This window comes from Pelobates fuscus, chromosome 3, assembly GCF_036172605.1.
Source record: "Pelobates fuscus isolate aPelFus1 chromosome 3, aPelFus1.pri, whole genome shotgun sequence".
Classification (NCBI taxonomy): Eukaryota; Metazoa; Chordata; class Amphibia; order Anura; family Pelobatidae; genus Pelobates; species Pelobates fuscus.
Window position 1 is genome coordinate 376204338 of NC_086319.1, and position 21130 is coordinate 376225467.

General features: G+C 40.3%; 1 protein-coding gene across 1 annotated transcript in view; it reads left to right on the forward strand.

Moving 5' to 3' along the window:
* The first annotated feature begins 363 nt into the window (after positions 1-363).
* PDE4A (phosphodiesterase 4A) overlaps positions 364-21130 on the forward strand; it is a 662166-nt gene continuing 641399 nt past the window's right edge. Inside the window, exon 1 of the mRNA XM_063449472.1 lies at positions 364-504. Within this exon, the coding sequence (XP_063305542.1) occupies positions 460-504 (45 nt within the window). The 5' untranslated portion in view covers positions 364-459. The remainder of the gene's footprint in view (positions 505-21130) is intronic.

The following is a 21130-nucleotide window of genomic DNA, read 5'->3' on the forward strand; positions in this document are numbered from 1 at the left end:
GTTTAGTTTTTTTAAATAATGGGCCAATGCCAGCCTGCAGTGTCTCTTTGTGAAATTTCTTTTAATATTTATTTGTAGTGCCTTGTTAATTATTATATATATGTCCATTTTCTTTTGCAGGCTGCATAGAACCTTCAAAATCTGTGTGATGGGATCCCGTGTCTAAGTCGGAACGCAGCATTTAGGATTACAATTTGGACTCTGCAAGAAAAACCCTTGAGGTATTAGAAAGTAAAACAAACTTTTCCAAGATATGAAATGAGGAAGTCATTTTTGTCCAACAAAAATTAACAACACTTACAAGTTTCAAGAATAATACTGGATTAATCAATAGTTTGGATTACAAATCAGGATTATAAAACAGAAGGTACCTGCCCTTTATTGAATGATTTACATGGATATACTGATATAGGCAGCTTGGAGAAGAGAGGGGCAGCAGTGGGATCCCAAAGAAGACTTATGATGAAGAAAAGCAGGAGTGTTCTTACCGTTTCAGGAGATGAGGTATGAGATAAATTAAATTATTGAGATTCTATGATTCATGGCTTTTCCTTTAATCAATAGCATGTTTTACATTTCTATATATGACTTAGTATGAATTAAACTTTATAGTTTTTTACTCAGTCATATGCAATTACTTTATAATAATACACATATCTTTAAATGATGGACAAGGTCCCACTGGAAAGCACAGTGACCTAATCACAGCGACCTAATGACCGTTACATGTTTAGCAGGTTAAATGATCAATCTCACAATTGACCACAGTTACCTAAGGACAGTAATACATTTCATGGTTTAAAAGGTCAGTCCCACTGGGGAGACCTAATGACAGTGGCACATTACACTACTCCTATTGAACAATATAATAACTGAACTGTTGTACGCTTTTGAGTACCTATTGGTGCTGCACAAAGTGCAGGATACATGTGATGTAAACATTCTAATGTTTTCTGTTCTTGACCTCCGTTGTACATGCAAAAGTGCTGCTGGGACTATTGGTAGTGGTGTAGGTAAAGACATTTGTAAAATAAGCTTAGCTTACTCTGCAAAGTAGTGGCGGGTTATAACTTCACTCTTTCATTTCGCAAAAACAAATATTTAGACTAAAGTACACTCAGAAAAATAATTTTTAAAGGCATAGTTGATGGCAGCTGTGACCGATGTAAAATGTAGCATTCTCTCAAATATCATTACTAGTAGAACCAGCTCTTCATGCTCTATATATTTAGTTTTCCGCTTATTTAAATACACACGATCATCCTGACCTCTTGCAATACAGAAAATGTTCCACCAGAGGTTAGTGAAACCAGTGTCAAAAACAAATATGTGTGGTTTGTTCAATAAAAGCTTATATTGGACTGAGATTGACCACATTTACCATTTGGATTCCACTTTTGGGGAAAAAAGGGTTCACTTTTTTTGTGTTCACCCAGAACCCTGCTTTTGTTAGGGGAAATCCTATTGACCGCTCCTCAGAGTAATTAAACTTTGATGGGGGACTTGCATACGCTTTTCATCGTGATTCGTGCACATCCCTTTCTCACTGAGAGCTCCTAAGCTGAGTCCAGATTGGAAACAATGGGTACTTGGCTTGGTAACACTTAGGGCAAGCTTAAAGCTGTTTAGAAAGGTGAGTTCACTAAATACTCTTGTTGGAGCAGATTGCATGCTCTTCATACTCATACTCTATATATTTAAGTCTTGAGTTTTTAAAGCATTACATACCCCAAGTGTCCTTCGAACCGTTACGCTGAATATTTATAGCCCAGGACTCTCTATAATGGAAGTTTTGACCAGCTGCTTTCTTATATATCCAACTGGATCATACACTACATGAGGCCAGAAGTATCTCCAAAGCTTCTGCCAAGAGCTTTTTAAAGGCTCTACTCTGGGTGGACCTAAAATTGGACAAAGTAGAAGGATACCTTCGGAATACTCCAGAAACCAGTGTTACATAAGCAACATAGGGCTTTAAAGGAAGTACTTACTCCCAAAGTAAATACAAGATGCCATTTATTGGAGTGATGTAAAATAATAGTGAACATAAACTGAATATTGCATTGAACATTTAAATGTATTGAAGGTTCATTACTCCCACAGTTCTTTTTCAAAAACAAAATCAAATCAGTAAGATGTGAGTTGAAACCCAAATCTGAACTAATAAAGGGAGTGGAGCGCTGTATAGAGTTTGGAAATTATGCCCTTCAAGTCATTTTGGACATTCTGCACTTTTGCACTTTTACATTTGTCCAGCATCTTTTAATTTGTATTTTATTTGCATAGTTCCAAAAAAATGTACCTAATAACACTTTATTGGTTTCGTTCACTTCCTGCTGCAAAGAAGGGAAGGTGTCCCCTCAATAGACAGCCAGGCTTGCAATCCAGAGCCAGGTCTTATTGGCTCTTAACCAGGTGAGCACAACCATCATCACTTTCTGCTATATACTTGTATTTGAACGTAATACACTAGAGATTTTTCCTTTCTATTTCATTCTTGGAGGATAGAACCACGGAAAAAAAGGGTCCAGTGTCACCAATGACACTATCGCTGATGTGATTTGAGCCTGTCCCCTAGAGGCTCTCATCAATGTGAGTTGATATACCTATAATAAGTCCTGTGTCTATACCATCTCTTGTGGATTTACACTATATTATTTCATTCTGTGTTTCCCTATATGTATTGAGTGTATATACCAATTCTACACCTATTTTAGGGAAAGTGCATAATTTCTAAACTCTATACAGCACTCCACTCCCTTTATTAGTTTAGATTTGAGTTTCGACTCACATCTTACTGATTTGTTTTTGTTCACCACTTTGGATAGTGGGAGTAAGAGGAATCCACTAGAGTGTGTAGCTGCTTTTTTTTTTTCATAATCAGTTTTCAAGTGCACTATACACAGTAACCACCTGTTTTGCTTGTATACCTTTTCAAAAACAGGCCATTTAAAAAAAAAAATATCTAGGAAAACTGCATCAATGTAATTATAGGAATACTCCAAACACACTTGACTTCGGCTTGCTTTAAGTGTGAAGAGTATGTCCTTTTTTTATTTTATAAAAGTGCTGATATCTACATAAATTGGCACTTTTATAAATGAACCTTGCTATATCTCCCTGAGTGTCAGCCAGACAACCAGTTCTGTAACTTCCTGGTAGTTAAATTCAAGAAGCAGGACATTGCAAAGAGAGCCTGTCTTCCAAATACTTCTCAAAAAGGTCTACTAGAGCTCAATGTGAAGTATCTGATTGGACAGCCATAAAAGTCTGAGACAGGAAAGGAAAGGAGGGCTTGCACTAGGTGCAAAAGCTAGCAGGGTCCAAATGTCCTAAAACGGAATGGGGGCAAAACCATTCTGTGCTGTACGGGGCCATTCAGAAAATGAAATGTGCACATAGTTCATGCAATTGTACAGTGTCCAGATTTTGTAATTCTTTCCAAGATGTGAAGGCCTGCGGACAGTTGAAATCCGGTCCAAATGAATCAAATCAGGGCCCGGAGGTTCAACTCCGGGCCCGGTATAAAAAAATCCAAACGATTTGGCCTAGCATCCAGCTAGCAAACCCTCAGTGGGATGAATGGGATAATAGGGTACCCCCTTTATTAGAAATATTAGGGCTCCCTGTCAGCATGGTTGGGGGCCAGGGGAGGAGACACTTGGCCCCACTTATTGTTAATATTAGTCGCCAGGGGAGGGGACAATAGATCCCCCTACCTTACTGTTAATATCAAGGCCCCCCAACTGCCAGCATGAGTAGGTGCCAGGGGTGGGAAAATAAGTCTTTATTATAAATATTAGGACCCACACCTGTCAGCATGGTGAGGATACATGTGTTTTTCACAGCTCACAGATATAAATTTGTAAGCATTATAGTAAAAATCTTGGGAAGTGACAGATTTCTGTAAAATAACTTTAAATTTGTATATATATATATATATATATATATATATTTTTTTTTTCTTGACTTCAAATGGCATTTTGATTTATCCATTGATTATCAGGCTGTTATTAATGTTTTTTATTTATTCTTATACTTATGTGTATCCTATCTTCCTATCACGTTCCCTCTCCCTTTAGAACTCTTTACATGAAAGAGATGGACCTAGGCAATATTTTATGTTCTTGATTATAAAAGTAGACGTAGAGCACACATAAAGCAACACAACTGGACACAAAGGGGAAGATTAACCTCTATAATGAGCATAGTGTCACAGTTTGAGGTAGGGTTGGATGAATAACACTCTATTCCTAGAGAATTGTTGTCACCTGGAGTAGAAAACCACAGTTTTTTGTGCATTTTACTAAGGAGCATACAGTCTATTTCATAGGCATTTATAGTTTTTGACTGTGCAACCACTCTAAATATTGAAATCAAGATCTTTGATATGTATTCTGTAAAGAATCCTTGATGCTGTAAGTGAAATCTCCTTTCTTTAAGTCTCAGTGGAAGACATCCGGAAACGGGATTACTGTGCTTAAAATAGGCTACTACTTACTGTCTTTGTGAAAATGTTCAACCTAGAGAATTTACATATATTCATAAATTTACATAAATACTCATATCATGCCAGACGTGGATTCCAAAACATTGTCTAGTCATCTCTGTCCCCTCTACAGATTACCTTGTGTCCGTACAGCTCTGTTAATGAAGAGGTCACTAGCGAGTTGTTTTTTTAAACTTTTTTGGAAATGTCCTTCTGGAAATCTGTGAACAAACTGGGGCACTAATGTAAGTGCCCACCAACCTTATGCCCCATATTGTCTAGTTACCAATATATTTATTTCCTATGCCATCTTACTTCCCTAGTTTGTAATAGAACAATTAAAACATTTTTTATTAACAGCCTAAAATACATACAGGCATTAGGTAATTAATTGTGTTACCCACTGTAAAATGTTAATATAATTAATACTTAATTAAATTAACATGAAAACCCTTTTTTTAATGCATGCATGTTACAGGTGAGATGTGATCCTAAATTAACAATTTGTTAGGTGTAGTTATTTAGCACCTATCCTTAACTACATTATCAGGTTATTTAAAAAAAAAAAAAGTGAATTAGAGATGATTTTCAAATTTATGGCCAGAGCAACCGAACTGAAAGCATAGCTGATATAGAGAATATTTTACGTTTACCTATTCTGAAGTCAAATTTCAAATTCCCTTTGAAATCACTTAGAATTCTTACTTTAGATTATTTGCCCTGTCTGTCCACTATTAAGTGTTAATATAGGATGGCAGAGAATTACACCTTCAGTATTCGTGTCTCACTGCTGATAATCTCAATTCAGTTCAAGTGTATGTCCCCTGCTAGACTCTCTCGCCTCCTTGCATAAAAGGACATTTATTAGAAAACTCGGTTTATCCTCTAATGATTTCCTGAAAATTGAACTTGGATGATGGAGGTGAAGAGCAGTCCCTTAAGTCTCAAAGGTAGGCAAAGAACAAAGGGGCGATAGATCCATGGTGTAAATGGGTTTTAAGGATGTACTAGAAATCTCCACTTGAAAAAATAAAGTGCACTCAGAAAGTCTTTGAGTTCCCAGCCTTTAGCTTTGTTCGCAAGATTAGATGATTCTTACTGATATATGGGGAATCAGGTTTGCTTGAAGGAGTTTCCAAGTACCATCAACAACTCTACTAAATAAATTAAGCTCACTGACAATAGAGATTCTGATGCTCAGAATGTTATTTAAGACTGAGTACAAGTACAAACACCCACACCTCATAAGAAAGCTCATAACAAACCTAGTGTTCCAATCTCACAGTTATGAGATAAACATAGTACGTAGATGTCCCCTAGAGCCAGCCTCAAATCAAAGTACCCTGGCCTTTATAAAATAACCAGGCCTGGAAAAACTTGCAACATAAACATTATGTTTTATTAAAGATAAACTACATTAATCATAATAGCTTGTTGCGCGAGGGGGAAATCCATTTGGTCGTCAATAAGGATTCTATTTTACTTTTTTTAAAGCACAATAACTTCAATATTCTTCTTCTCTTTCTATCGATAAAAGCAGCAGAGACATATGAAAAGTTGAATTTGATAGCTAAGGAGTTTGTTTACTGATCCAGGCAAGGCAATTGACAAGGGAATTACAGGTTTTTGTGGCGCAAACATACGGCGGCACTGGTGCAAGATCCGGCACAGCGCTTCCCCTTCTGCAAGTCACTACATGTAGCGTGGCCATGCAGAGCACGTTAGAGAATCTTCTGTATTATCTACCCGGTCTAACAGGCAACTGCTCACTGAGAGCAAAGAACAGCTTCCTCTACTGTGGTCCACACAGCCACGCTTTAAGGGATAAAGCATGGGGAAGAGACCCACAAAAAGGTGGGGGGGGATTAAAGGACCGGGGAAATGGAAAAAAGAAACATTTAAGGGGATGGAGAAGGCAAAAAAGACACACAGAGGGGCTGGGGGAAAGAAAGGAGCTAGGGGAGTAAGAGACACAGAGAGGGGCTGGGGGAAGTAAGAGTCACAAATAGAAGCTTGGGGGAGAAATAGACACAGAAAGGAGCTGGGGGAAGTAAGAGGTACACAAAAGGAATGGAGGAAGTAGGGACACACAAAGCAGTTGAATGGGAAGTGAGGGCTGGGGGCAAGTAAGAGACACAAAGGGGAAAGTAAGAGATGCACATTGGGGTTTAAGACACACAAAGGGGAAAAATGCGGGATAAGACACAACGGGGGGTAAAATACACTAAAGGGGGTAAGACATAAAAAAAAAAAAAGAGATAAGAAGCACAAACAAAATTCAAAAGTAGAATTAATAGACACACAGGGGAATATGCATAGTTTTCATCGACATTTGGTTACTTGCTGAGACTATGGGGCACTATTACCCTGGGGTGATGTGTGCCACATGAAACCCAAGGGGCATGTTGATGGCAACTCAAGTTTGGTAATGCTCATGAATTATAAAAGAAAACTAAGTAAGTCTCTTAAATTTGTGTACATTAAATGTAGAAGATACTCAGCCAGGAGTGAATGAAACATAACAAGTTCTTCTGCTGGATAGTAACTGCTCTGAAATTCCTTCATCAGGATTTTCTCACTTCCATTTAGAAACACGGATGGGAACTTTCATAATTTATTGTGCGGATCAGCCATTTCAAACAAGAAAGATATGGATGTAGTATTGGCAAACTAGTCAGTTTTATTACTTCTGGGACGTCTTGTAAATCATTCCTAAACTCACTGTGACTCTAGAAACACTACTTTGACATTGGTCTCTTGGAGGTCATTAATGGTGGGGGCTTGATAGGATCCTATGTTTTGCATTTCCTGATTAATCAGCACAAGCCAATATATATGCTTCACATTTCCAATAATATAAACATTTATTTAATTCGATTAAAAAATGACAAATGACAAATAAAATATTATAACTAAATATTTATGGAGTGCACATGCTCCATCGATTTGTACATTTGTTGCAATAGATATTGACCAGGATTTTTGAAACAATATCTGTGAACATTTAAAGACCTCAGACTCGTTTCAGTAGAGAGCGTGAGAGAGAAAATTACTAAATTGTACATGGTCATTAATATTCTAGACACAGTGATGCGAGCAATTACTATGGTGGTTGAATTTAATAAATGACAGAAATCAGTGAAGGAACATTGAGAGAGATTAACTTGCGGCTCTTGGTTTCTAAAGAGGACAAATAAATATACATGTTGTGGTGTATTACCAAACTCTATAAATTATTATGTATGCATACATATATAAACTCTGGTCCGTCTACTTTAACAAATATTTATTCAGAGACAAAACAACAACAACATACAAATAATGACACACAATCTAACTAACTATACCAACAACAACAGCAACAACAACCTAACAATAACAACTATATCTTATAAAATCACCAGATCCCACTCAGAGTTCACCATGATAAAAATTAGCCCATGTCTGCTTGAGGGTCTGCTCAGTAGCACAGCCAAGAAGGAACAGGGAGGAATGGGGATAGGGGGAAGTGGTTATCTCTTTCCTGACTTGTAAAGGTATTGAATTACCCAATTACCATATCAAAGGTAAAGCTTATCCCACTGTAAGAAAGGCATACATGAGCTTGGTCACATGACCCCTGGTCACCATATTAGTTTGATGACAGAATATCACCACATTCCCTCACTTTTTTTTTCTCTTATGTTGAGCACATTTAAAAGTGAGAGAATATAGTTAAACAGGGGTTGCATCACCCCACATTCCCCCAATTTCTATTGTTTTCAGTTGTTCCGTTTTTAAATTAACTACTGCCCTAGTGGGTTGGTAAGAACCCTGGTAGTTGTTCATTAATATTCTATGGTAATGTGTTCATGTGAAGTAGTAAAATCTAGACACAATCAACCCCATACAGTAATTATCACTAGTTTATGGCACTGTCACGTTTACATAGATTGATATGGAGGGCAACTGCAGATTTATTAGGATTTAATTTGATGATTAGAAAATTAGAGAACAAATTAGGAAATGTCTATTCAATATAGGAAAATACAGGTACTGTATCTTTAAATACTTCGCTGTTGGTTTAATTGGAGTAGGCAGCTTCCTATATACATGCAATCTAGCACATTTGGTGTTTGCAATTTTTAGGGTAATGAAGAAAGCTATAACTGATGTTGTAACAGCAGAGATTCGTTTTGGTTTTAGAGAGCAGGTCAGGGAGCAGCTGGTGCCTGAATGCTTAACGGGCTTGAGAGCAGGCTGTAGCAGAAATGCTTGGAGAAACTTGAGAGCAGACTATGGAAGGAATGCTCAGCAGGCTTGAGAGAAGGAAGTTTTTATCACAGATGAAACAAAATGACTTAGCTTCCAGAGGGTGAAATTCAGGTTCCGGAGTTCTCCTCCGGGGAGGTTCTTCCTGAGACAGGATGAGAGAAGTCCAGATACTAGCCGTGGTCGAGGAGAGGAGAAGGAGGTTAGTTCGAGTTCCAGTCCGGTTCGGTACACAGGTAGGTTGCAGAGAAACTTTCAGCCGGTTTGATATCGCGGTAACGCTGTTCATTAATCCAGCGTCTTGTATCTGGCGCGGTCGCATTATGTAGCGTGGCGAGACCGCGTCAGAGAGGGTGTGTGGCTAAACTTCGTCAACCCGGAAGAGACAAGGAATTACCGGTAGCTGGGGCATGACAGGCACAATATGATGTTTAGTTTCGCCTGGGACTCTGAGTCCATCATTCAATGATTGAGCTGTGTGCTTGATAGCTGTGATTTTAGAATGAACTCTCCTTGAATATTGTCTTTGCCAATCGATTACAAAGCTTGAGGTTTGTAGGTTTAATGACACATGCAAGTTCATGAGTGTAGGGGAAACTCATTCTGTGACTTGGTCATCTGTATAGTATCTATTTTCAGGATAATAGTTTGACGTGTTATCCCAGCACCTCTTCATCTGAATAGTAAAAATTTTCAGGATAATAGTTTGTCTTGGTAATCCCAGCATTTCTTCATCTGTATAGTAAACGGTGACAGGACATGTCAGTTACCTTCGCCTCTCTGGGCCTTCCAATTAAAATGTTATTTGAATCAAACACAGACAATGAAAAATGTACAACAGTAATCGGCGTATTGTCTTGTGTCAAAGGCTTAACTAGTTTTGTCTAATAAAATCTATTTGGTTGTGGTGTCTTAAGGCTATGTTTACATTTTAGATGTAGGTAAAAGACCCACAAATGTCTCCTGAAATTTTGATTAATTTAGACATTTACTCCACACCTGATGGAGAGTTGAACACAAAACCATATCAGTTATTTTATAATTTACTGGTGAATACATGCAATAATCACAAAATGTACATAGTTTTAACCGAAAATTATTATACATGAATGTGAGTGGGAAAGATGTAAGGGTGAAAAATGTATTCGCAATTGAACGTAGGTGCAAATTCTCATACCCACAACTATTTAATAATCCCCTGCGTATAGCCAAATAGAACAAATAGCATACATTGTCACTTTATTATTTATGCCATCTTCACTCAAGGCAATCTACCGTATTTTTCGCTCCATAAGACGCACTTTTTTCCCCCTCAAAAGTGAGGGGAAATGTCTGTGCGTCTTATGGAGCGAATGTGAAGCTTTACTTACCTGTCTTGCAGCGTTGGCCGGCAGCACAGGGCGCACCGCGGTAGTGGAACTTGAATTTCATGTTCCGGTTTCCGGCGGGACTGAAAGGAAGTGTGCACAAGCTGAGTGCGCACTTCCTTTCAGTCCCGCCGGAAACCGGAACATGAAATTCAAGTTCCACTACCGCGGTGCGCCCTGTGCTGCCGGCCAACGCTGCAAGACAGGTAGGTAATTATAGGACAAGGGGAGGGGGACAGTATGAGAGGGGGATGAAGTCTATGGGGAGGGGTGGGGATGGAAGTCTATGGGGAGGGGAGGGGGGGATGGAAGTCTATGGGGAGGGGGTGGGTGAAGACTATGGGGAGGGGGTGAGTGAAGACTATGGGAGAGAGGAGAAGACTATGGAAGGGGGGGACACTATGGGACAGGGGAGAAAAAAAATATTCTGTACAAACTGTCCCATAGTAAGAAACACTATGGGACAGTTTGTTCAGAATATTTTTTTTCTGGGTTTCTTCCTCTAAAAACTAGGTGCGTCTTATGGTGAGGTGCGTCTTATGGAGCGAAAAATACGGTAATTTCCCTATATTCTTAATGACAAAAAGCAAAAAACAAAAACAAAACAAAGCATCAAAGATGGAGAGAGAAGAAAAAAAAATAGACTGAATGCTACCATGACACAGTTTGGCAGCGTGCAATCTATAGAAAACTGTCTGTTGCTATTCAAAAATCAAAAATCAACTTGAGGCTATATTTGTTGGGAACCAAATAAAAAAAAATGCTTTTAATGTTTTTACTGTTGTAAACCAACAGAAAGTTACACTATCACATCTCTCCAGTGTGATCAAATATAAGCCTCACATTGGCAACAATTCACTTAAACTATGATTTTTTAAAATTATTAATCCAGCATAAAAAAAAATAAATAAAACATAGCTGGCAGTGCAGGCGTGCTAAACTAATAAAAACAAAAATATTTGGAATTTGGCCCACCGGACTGTAATTAATGAATTTAGAGGCTTATCCTTAATATGAATATATATATATATATAACAATACATACTAAGGTCCTCTTTAAACTGGAGTGTTACGAGATAATGGTGAGACAGATAAAATATAGAAATAAAAGAAAAACAAACATACATACATACAGATGTAGAGGACAACAAACATTATGGGAGTTATTAATTACTGGGGAACCCCAATTGATCAGTATTTCCCTCCCTCATCTGTTCCCTAAGCGCTTTCACGTCTACCTCCAATCTCTCAGTCTGTCTCTTTAGGTCCCAGTAGTCTCTATTCCCTTCTTTATTCCTCCAATTATCCCAATTCCGTCTATTAGTCTGATGCTCATCCCATCTATGGTTGCTTCTCCAATTATTCTCCCAATACGTGTTCCTGTTGTTTCTCTGTTTTCTTGCCAACTGTGATTTTTGCAGTTATTCACTCTCCTTTTTAGCCTCTCCCATGTATTATTATTATTATTCCAATTATTATTGATTACCTTAGGCCCCTCCCATCTATTTTTCCAATTATTCTCCCATTACATTGCTTCTTTTAGCACTGCCCCTATTCCTATGGTCCCTCTGTAGATCTCTCCATCTTTTGTCAAAGTCCTGTTTTGGTCTCCAGTTTTCATTATCCCTCTTGTTCTGGGGTACATCCCACCTCTGGCTTCTCCATTTACCATCTAAATCTCTACCAGAGTCAACCTTGAATGTTCTTATGGCTGAAACAGAGCAGGCCTGTTCTGTGAAAGGATGCTTAATCCACCAATTGTCAGCTCTAGTTAGTACAATTTCTAAGTCTGCTAATGTTGGATCAAAAAGCCTCACAAATTCTTGACACTCCCAGGGAAGGGCTTCCATTACTTTAGCAATGTGTTCTGGTGAGCCCAAGACCAGAGGCTGTTGAGGTTGGCGTAGCGTATACCAGAACAATATCCTTTGAGCTACCTCTCTAGGACCATCTGCTGGTCTCATCATAATATTAGCTATTTCTTTCTTTATGCTGAGTAGATAGAAATTTGTTGCAGCAATTCTTCCTGCCTGATCAGACACACTGTTATTAAATCCAAATAGTCTGCTAGCTAAAGGACCCATAGCATATTCTAACAGTTCTGTCCATTCTTCTAAGTTAAGACCTCCTTTTTTTGCTCTATTTGCTCCCCTCATAAACCAATGTGTAAAGGTGTTAAAGTCGTCAGTTGGCATACTTCCCCACCATTTCTGGAAATTATCTTTGTCTGTGATTGTCATAGTCCTTGTCTGTCTAGAGAAGCTAGTAGGCATTTATCTTGCATTAAAGTGTTCAGTTATTATTATAGGGGCTTGTGGGACACAATTTACAATTGGCACATTTCCCTTGTGTTTTGTTCCCAGCACTGGTTCTTTACTTTCAGATATAAAATAAGACTGGTCTGGGCATACTCTAGGAATCTCCTTATCCCATTTATTTGTGTTTTCTTTAATTTTCATTTTATATTCCATGACTAGGTCTTGGAGTTCAGTGATCTTAGCACTATATGCATCTCTCTGTTGTTCTATTTCCTTTAATTCCTTCTCCAACCCCTCAATCATTTTGTTTGTTCTTAGGGCAGCTATTTTAAAACAATCTCTTTCATCAAGAGCATCTTCCATTTTATTAGTGGTTACTAAATTAGCTTGCTGCAATTCGAGTACCATGCTTGCCAAACCCCTTATTGCAGCAACAACCGCTTGTGCCACCAAGCTTTTTCTTTTCTTAATATGGCACTTTTTATTAGTAACAATCTGTGTCAAAACATCCATAAACCCTTCATATTTTCCACAATTGGGGCCTGCTGGTTCTGGAAGCTCATATGGTCCATCATGTTTATCAATGTAATTCTTGAAGTACTCTAGTACTTCTACAGAAAAATACTTAGTACCTAGAAATTACATTTTAAAACTGAGCTCTCCCTGAGTCTTTAATCGAAATAGACCAGCAGACTAAGTAAAAAAACGACAAGCTTTTAACAATGGGATTAATTAAAAAAAAAAACAACAGAAACTGGCTCCAAAGAGATTGAACCATTTGAGAAACTTAATTACATTAACCTATTCAAACAAACTCTTGTCTTTTAAGAAAAAAACTTCACAGTCTCAATACAACAAATGCCCACAGATAGCAAAACACAAAACCACCCTTCTGCTTTTACGTGCAGTGGGGGGAGATGGGGGGGGAGGGGGAGGGATACAAATAAACAGAATGATTTAAAGGAAGATATGGGAACTGGAAAATACCTGACTGTAACTTCAGCAACCATATAACCAACCATATAACAATCTAACATAGGCACCTTTACTTCATAATATTTACCTCAAATACAAACTGTTCATTTTCTATTAAACACACTCCAGTGTAAAAATGGAAATGGTAACCTGGCTAAACAATAGCCACCACACTGCATTAGCCCCAATACCTTTCTCGTGTAAACACAATGCTCCTATCCAGAATTCAATGGTTCAAACAGACAAAAGAGAACCAAAAAAAACAAACAGTTTGCTATTTAAACTTAGAATGCAGTGAAGCCAAAAAATGTACAAAATGTAACATCTAAAAACAATTACAATATATTCAGTTTAGTTCTAGTTAGTTGCAACAGGAGAGAGACAATACAGCACATGGGCTATTAAAAATGGCCGAAACATCAATAATACCAATGCAGTGCAACTATTCAATCTTCCCCTTTAATCACCAATAATTTAAAACTGTGCAGAAACAAAATTAAACTATAAATGCTACAATTTGCAACAAAATACGTTCTGTCAGTCATAATGCACAAACATTATGCTCCTATCCTGAATTCAATTATTCAAACAGACAAAAGATAACAACAACAAAAAACGTTTGCTATTTAAACTTAGAATGCAGTGAAGCCTCAAAATGTAACATCTAAGAAAACAATTAAAATAGATTAAGTTTCATTCTAGTTAGTTGCAACAAGAGAGAGACAATACAACACATGGGCTATTAAAATGGCCAAAACATCAAAGGTTCCAATGCAGTGAAACTATTCAATTTTCCCTTTTTATCACCAATACTTTAAAACTGTACAGAAACAAAGTTAAACCTATAAATGCTACAATTTGCAACAAAATATGTTCTGTCAGTCACAATACACAAATTCAAAACAGTCAACAAAACGAATCCTATGCTATAAAGTCTCTTGCTCTTAGATTATGTATCAATATGGTAGTTATTGCGCCTCACAAACATTTGTTGTAGAAGTCTAAAATTCATGGTCGCCAAATGTGGTGTATTACCAAACTCTATAAATTATTATGTATGCATACATATATAAACTCTGGTCCATCTACTTTAACAAATATTTATTCATAGACAAAACAACAACAACATACAAATAATGACACACAATCTAACTAACTATACCAACAACAACAACAACAACAGCAACAACAACCTAACTAACAATAACAACTATATCTTATAAAATCACCAGATCCCACTCACAGTTCACTATGATAAAAATTAGCCCATGTCTGCTTGAGGGTCTGCTCAGTAGCACAGCCAAGAAGGAACAGGGAGGAATGGGGATGGGGGAAGTGGTTATCTCTTTCCTGACTTGTAAAGGTGTTGAATTACCCAATTACCATATCAAAGGTAAAGCTTATCCCACTGTAAGAAAGGCATACATGAGCTTGGTCACATGACCCCTGGTCATATTAGTTTGATGACAGAATGTCACCACACATGTCACTACAAAATTTATTCTAGAATTGATTCAGGACTTATTTTATTTTCTGTGTTCATACTCTAACCACCAAAGAGAAGGAATTCTCCGCCAAGTAGTCAACATTCCAAATACATAATTGTTACTTCGTGGAACACTTCCACCAGGGGCGTATTAGCCGCGAGGCAAACAAGGCATTTGCCTTGGGCGGCATTTTCCAGGGGGCAGCAAAAAAAGCCGCCCCCCAAATGCCCAAGGCAAATGTCTTGTTAGCCTTGCTGCTAACAGACATGCCGGAGGGCTGCTAGGCGGGGCGGGCGGCGCTGGTGGGCGGCTGGCGAGGGAGCACTTCCTCTGAGCTGTCTGCTCAGCTCCCTCGCGCGCCGCAGAGTGAGGCTGGGAGCCTAGGGCAGCACAAAACCAGGATACACCACTGACTTCCACCAATAACAATTTCATCATGAAGCTCCATTTTTGAATGGTTAAACCTTGAAGGTGGACCTTTTTTTTTTTTTACTGTTTGTCCCAAGTTTGTTTGTTGTGGTGAACTCACATGCATGTTGTGACCAGTGGTGTATCTCTTGACGATAGCACCAATGGCAAGCGTGCAGATACACACATAGATACATAAAATGCCAATATACAAATACACAGATACACACAATGACAATATATAGATTCTCACACACACACACACACTTACGGATACACAGACACATATACTGTCAGACACACAGCTACATACACTGACAAACATACTGACACATACCCTGACAGACATACTGACACAGAAACACATTGACAGACATTCTAACACACATACACAGATACATATTTTGACAGACATACTGAAGCACATACACTGATAGACATACTGACATACATGCAGACACATACATTGACTGACATACTGACATACAGACTGACATACTGACACACACATGAACACATGCTGACTGACACAGACACACACACTGACAGACATACTGACATACACAGAAATATCCACTGACAGACATACTGACATACACATACACTGACAGACATACTGACATACACACACACAGACATACTGACACAAATTTACACTTTTAAACTCACCCTCCAGTTTCTACCTTGGAGGGTGGTTTCCCTGGTGTCCAGACTGGAGGATGACGCTGTTGGGAGTTGGGGTCTGCCTCTCCCGGCCCAGTCCCCCTCCTCCCTGCATGCTCTGTTTTTACCACGCGGCTCCTCTCCTTTGTGGGAGGAAGTGACTCGGATCCGTTAATTCCTCCCAAGGCTGCGAAAAATCAAGGCGTCCGGTCACACAGTTAAAGAGCCACAGCGTGCGACCGAGCCCGTTTACAAATGCCCACCTAGTGGCCCTTAGTGCATGGGCCACCCAGTGGACCTCCTTAGTGTGCGGCCCGCTGGTTGCATTGGCGGGCCCATGGGGGAAAAAATAGTTGAGGGCAGCAGGGCCTACGGGGCAGCTGCTTTGGGTCCCCTAAGAGTAACTGAGCCTGGGGCAGCTGCTTCATTTGCCCCGTATTAATGATGGCCCTGGATGTGAGCTGGCTGTATGTAATGTGTGTGTGTGCTGGCTGTATGTTACATAGTTACTTAGGCTGAAAAGAGACACATGCCCATCAAGTTCAGCCTACCTCACATTTGTTTTTTGCTGTTGATCCAAAAGAAGGCAAAAAAAAAAAGTTTGAAGCACTTCCAATTTTGCAACAAACTAGGAAAAAAAATTCCCTCTTCACCCCAGAATGGCAGTCAGATCTATCCTTGGATCAAGAAGCTGTTACCCTACAGTTATACAATTATATCATTAAATATTTTGTATGCATCTAGTTGCTGTTTAAACATCTTAAACATCTGTTCAGACTCTGATAAAACTTCAGGCAGAGAATCCCACATCCTTATTGTTCTTACAGTAAAAAAACCTTTCCTTTGCCTTAGACGAAATCTTCTTTCTTCCAGTTTAAACGCATGACCTCGTGTCCTATGCAAAGTTCGGTTTGTGAATAGATTTCCACACAATGGTTTGTATTGGCTCCGAATATATTTGTATAATGTTATCATATCCCCTCTCAGGCGACGTTTTTCTAAACTAAATAGGTTTCAATTTGTTAACCTTTCTTCATAGCTGATGTGTTCCATTCCTTTTATTAATTTAGTTGCCCTCCTCTGCACTTTTTTCTAGTGCCATAAAATACTTCTTTAGAACAGGTGCCCAAAATTGCACAGCATATTCAAGATGTTGTCTTACCGGTGATTTATTATAAAAAGGGAAAATAATATATTCATCTTGAGAATGAATGCCCTTTTTAATGCATGACAATACCTTACTGGCCTTAGCCACTGCTGATTGACATTGCACATTGTTGCATAGTTTGTTGTCTATAACAATTCCCAAGTCCTTTTCGTGTGTTGTTATCCCTAATTCGCTTCCATTAAGGGTATACGTTGCTTGTGCATTCTTTACGCTGACGTGCATAACTTTGCATTTTTCTAAATTAAATTTCATCTGACATTTGAGTGTCCAGTCCCCCAGGCTATCCAAATCCCTCTGGAGCAGAGTTATATCTTGCTTACATTGTATTACACCGAAACATGCAAACACCGAAACATGACTTGCAATGCTTTTTTTCCAGATCATTTAAAAACATGTTAAATAGAAGGGGTCCCAGAACAGAACCCTGAGGAACATTACTTGCCAACTCTGTCCAGCTTGAAAATGTACCATTAATGACAACTCTTTATACTCTATTTTTAAGCCAAAGTTCTACCCAAGAACAAGAATTTCCATCTAGATCGATTTCTTTAAGTTTTGAACACTAATCTGTTGTGTGGAACCCAGGGCCGTCTATAATATGATTAGGACCCTGGGCAATGCATTTTCTTGGGCCCTCAGGGCTCTGCCCCTCCCACCGCCTCACCCCCCAATTACGCCCAACCCGCAATCACACTGACAGACGTACTGGCACATACACACACAGACAGACATTAAAATATTCACACATACATACTGACACACATACACTGACACACAAATATATCCTGGCAGACACACACACACACAGGCCTACTGACACACACACATACACTTACACTGACAGACATTCTGACACACAAATATATACTGGCAGACATACTGACACACACACATACATACATACATACATACACAGACACACACTGACAGATACACTGACAGACGTGCTGACACACACACAGGCATACTGACACATACTGACATACACACACACAGGCATACTGACATACACACACACAGGCATACTGACATACACACAGACAGACGTACTGGCACATACACACAGACAGACATTAAAACATTCACACATACATACTGACACACATACACTGACACACAAATATATCCTGGCAGACACACACACACACAGGCCTACTGACACACACACATACACATACACTGACAGACATACTGACATATACACGCACACATACATTTAACCACCCTCCAGGTTCTTACCTTTTTCTGGAGGGTGGCTTCCCTGGTCCAGTGGCAGGCTGAGGCAGATGGGAGTTCTCCTCTGGAACTCCCCTCCCTGCCTTTCTCCTCCCGCGCGGCTATTATCTACGGTGGGAGGAGCCGGCTGCAGAACAGGAAGGGGTCCGGTCGCGCTGTATAAGTGCCACAGCGCCCGACCGGGCCCCTGCTGACACATGCTCCCCGGGTGGCCCTTAGTGCATGGGCCACCCGGGGAGCCTCCTCAGTGCACCGCCCAGTCCATAGGGGCTGCGCAAATCGCGGGGCCCACGGAGCAGCTGCTCTGGGCCCCCCAGGAGCATTTGGGCCCGGAGCAGCTGCCCCGTTTGCCCCGCGTTAAAGACGGCCCTGGTGGAACCATATCAAACACCTTGGCAAAATTCAAATGGATCACATCCACTGCAACACCGTGATCTATACTTCTACTTACTTCTTCATAGAATGCAATCAAGATAGTTTGACATGAAGCCATGCTGATTTTTGCTGATAACCACGTTCTTCTCAAGGAATTCTTGAATGTTATCCTTTAATACCATCTCAAATACTTTCCCAGCCAAATAAGTTAAGCTCACAGGTCTATAACTTCCAGGCAAGGATTTTGAACCCTTTTTGAATAAAGGAATCATATCTGCCTTCCTCCAATTCTCCGGAACACTTCCTGAAAGAAAAGATGTATGATGTGTGTATGGTGGTTGTGTATAATGTGTGTGGTTGTGCTCTGTGTAGCCCCTCCTGCTTGGCTGTGATCCCTAGTAATCCAGTGGAGGGTGTCACGGACCCTCTGGTCACCTAGCTGGGTACATGTTTCCCCAAACCCCCACCCATGTCTCTAAAGACTGTTATCACTAGGGACCAGCCCATGCCTCCCAGCCCAGCGCCATTTACTTGCCATCTCTGTGTCACCTCTCGTGCCGCTGTGGTACGCTGTGTCTGACCGAGAGCAACCCTGAGCTTTCCTGAAAGTCTAAAACAGATTGTGAAGTCATCGCAGTCCATTAAATTTCAACCATAGCATTCACAGTCCCAGGACCATCAATCAGGGTGCTTTTTGGAGGGTAAAAGGAGGGGTGGCGAGGCATTAAGTGACACCAAGGACTTAAGGAGCTCCATGTATCCATGGAAAGTGATTAGAGAGACCGGGGAATTCTATCCAGCACTGTGTCGGATCGGAAGATAGTTGCGTCCCGCTGAACTTTGGACTTTTATCTAATTCGGACTAGCAATATCCAATCTGGGTGCTTTTTTGACAGAATGGGTGTTCCAGAGAGACCTTTCCAGGGGGCATATGACATGTGGGGGTACTCTGTTATATTGTGTAAGTTTTGGGGTGTTTTTTGTATTGTGCTCTCTGTGTCCAAGAGATACTTAGTTTAACCGAGAGCTGACTCAATTATCTTCCAGAGACAGAGGCGCCTGGGAGGCCTTGTGTTCTACTGACTGGAGACCCCATGCTGGGGGCTTGGGCATATATTGCTGTGTCTTTGCTCAATAAAATCTGTTTTCACTCTTCACTAAGTCTCGGCTAGTGTTTGGGTGAGGCAGCAATCTGCAGGACCGCTGCAAGAGAGCTCTGCAGGAGAGCTTAATTACTCTAACGCTTCTACACCAAGGGAAGGGACAACCTAGGCAGTAGTAACCCAGCTTCTCGTGGGTATACCACCACAAAGGGGTCATACTCCCTGGTGGTCCAGCATGATTTAGCTCTGTCTGGTGGTCTATTTGCGACTGATGGCCCAGTAAGGGAGCGTGACGTTTGCACCACTGGCAGATGCAGACTTCAGTAATCGCTCTCTCACAGTTATGCACCTCATCAAGCCAGCCACTTACCAGTACCCGCACCATAGACCACCAGGGAGGGACCATTTTTTAAGGGCTGTGCAGTGAGATTTTTGATCTCCCTGTCTGTTCAAGGGAGCCTAACCAGAGCCAGAGCTAATTCTGGCTCTGATGTGGAGCCCCCTTCAAGCGGTGGTAAGGGCATTTGCCATGCCTGCCGTACTGTGGCTTTGTATTTATTTAGATTATCCTAAATTCCCGTATCTTTGACTCTTGGCTTTGTACTCGTTTATTCTCCTTTCTCCAACTCTGACTTAGGCCTGTCTCTGACTATTCTCTGCCCCTTACTCTATACTTATATACGTTAAACTTGACAAAGACCATGATAGGCTCGAAATGCCTGGACCATTGTTTATTCTTCTAATTGACTAAGCGAGGCTCGGTCAGTCTCAGGCCCGGTTTTTCCCTGGAGAGTGCGGTATCCTTTACCTTATTGATGTAGGATTGTTTGTCACTGTGTATGTGGGGGGGATAAAAGAGGCCAAGAGGGTCAAAACAGATAAGAGAAGGTTAAGAGATACACAAGAATCAATGTGGGTTGGCGAAGGTCTGGGGGGAGATGGGAGTAATGTGGAGGGGGGAGGGGACGGTCCTACAGACGATACAAAGCTAAAGGGCGCTGAGAGACCAGAATCATATTTCACCCACACCAAGCCCAATGATCCCTCTTACTCATAACAAAGCCATAGGAGGAGGATTACCCACCAGTGCATGGCCCATTGCTAGCACTGGAACATTCATCCCTATACACAAAGCCCTGGGAGACGGAAGACTGCGTACACTGGACTCGTTGCTAGAGGGTGAGCCCAGGACTCCCCTTGCCGTCATGAGATACATACAACTGAAACACTACTACGATGCAATGCCCCACAAGGAACGCCTACACAGAGAACTCACCTGGTTTGAAAGCCTCTGTGAACGGGGCGACCCCTTAGAACACGCGATCTCAGCACTCTATCAACACCTAATAA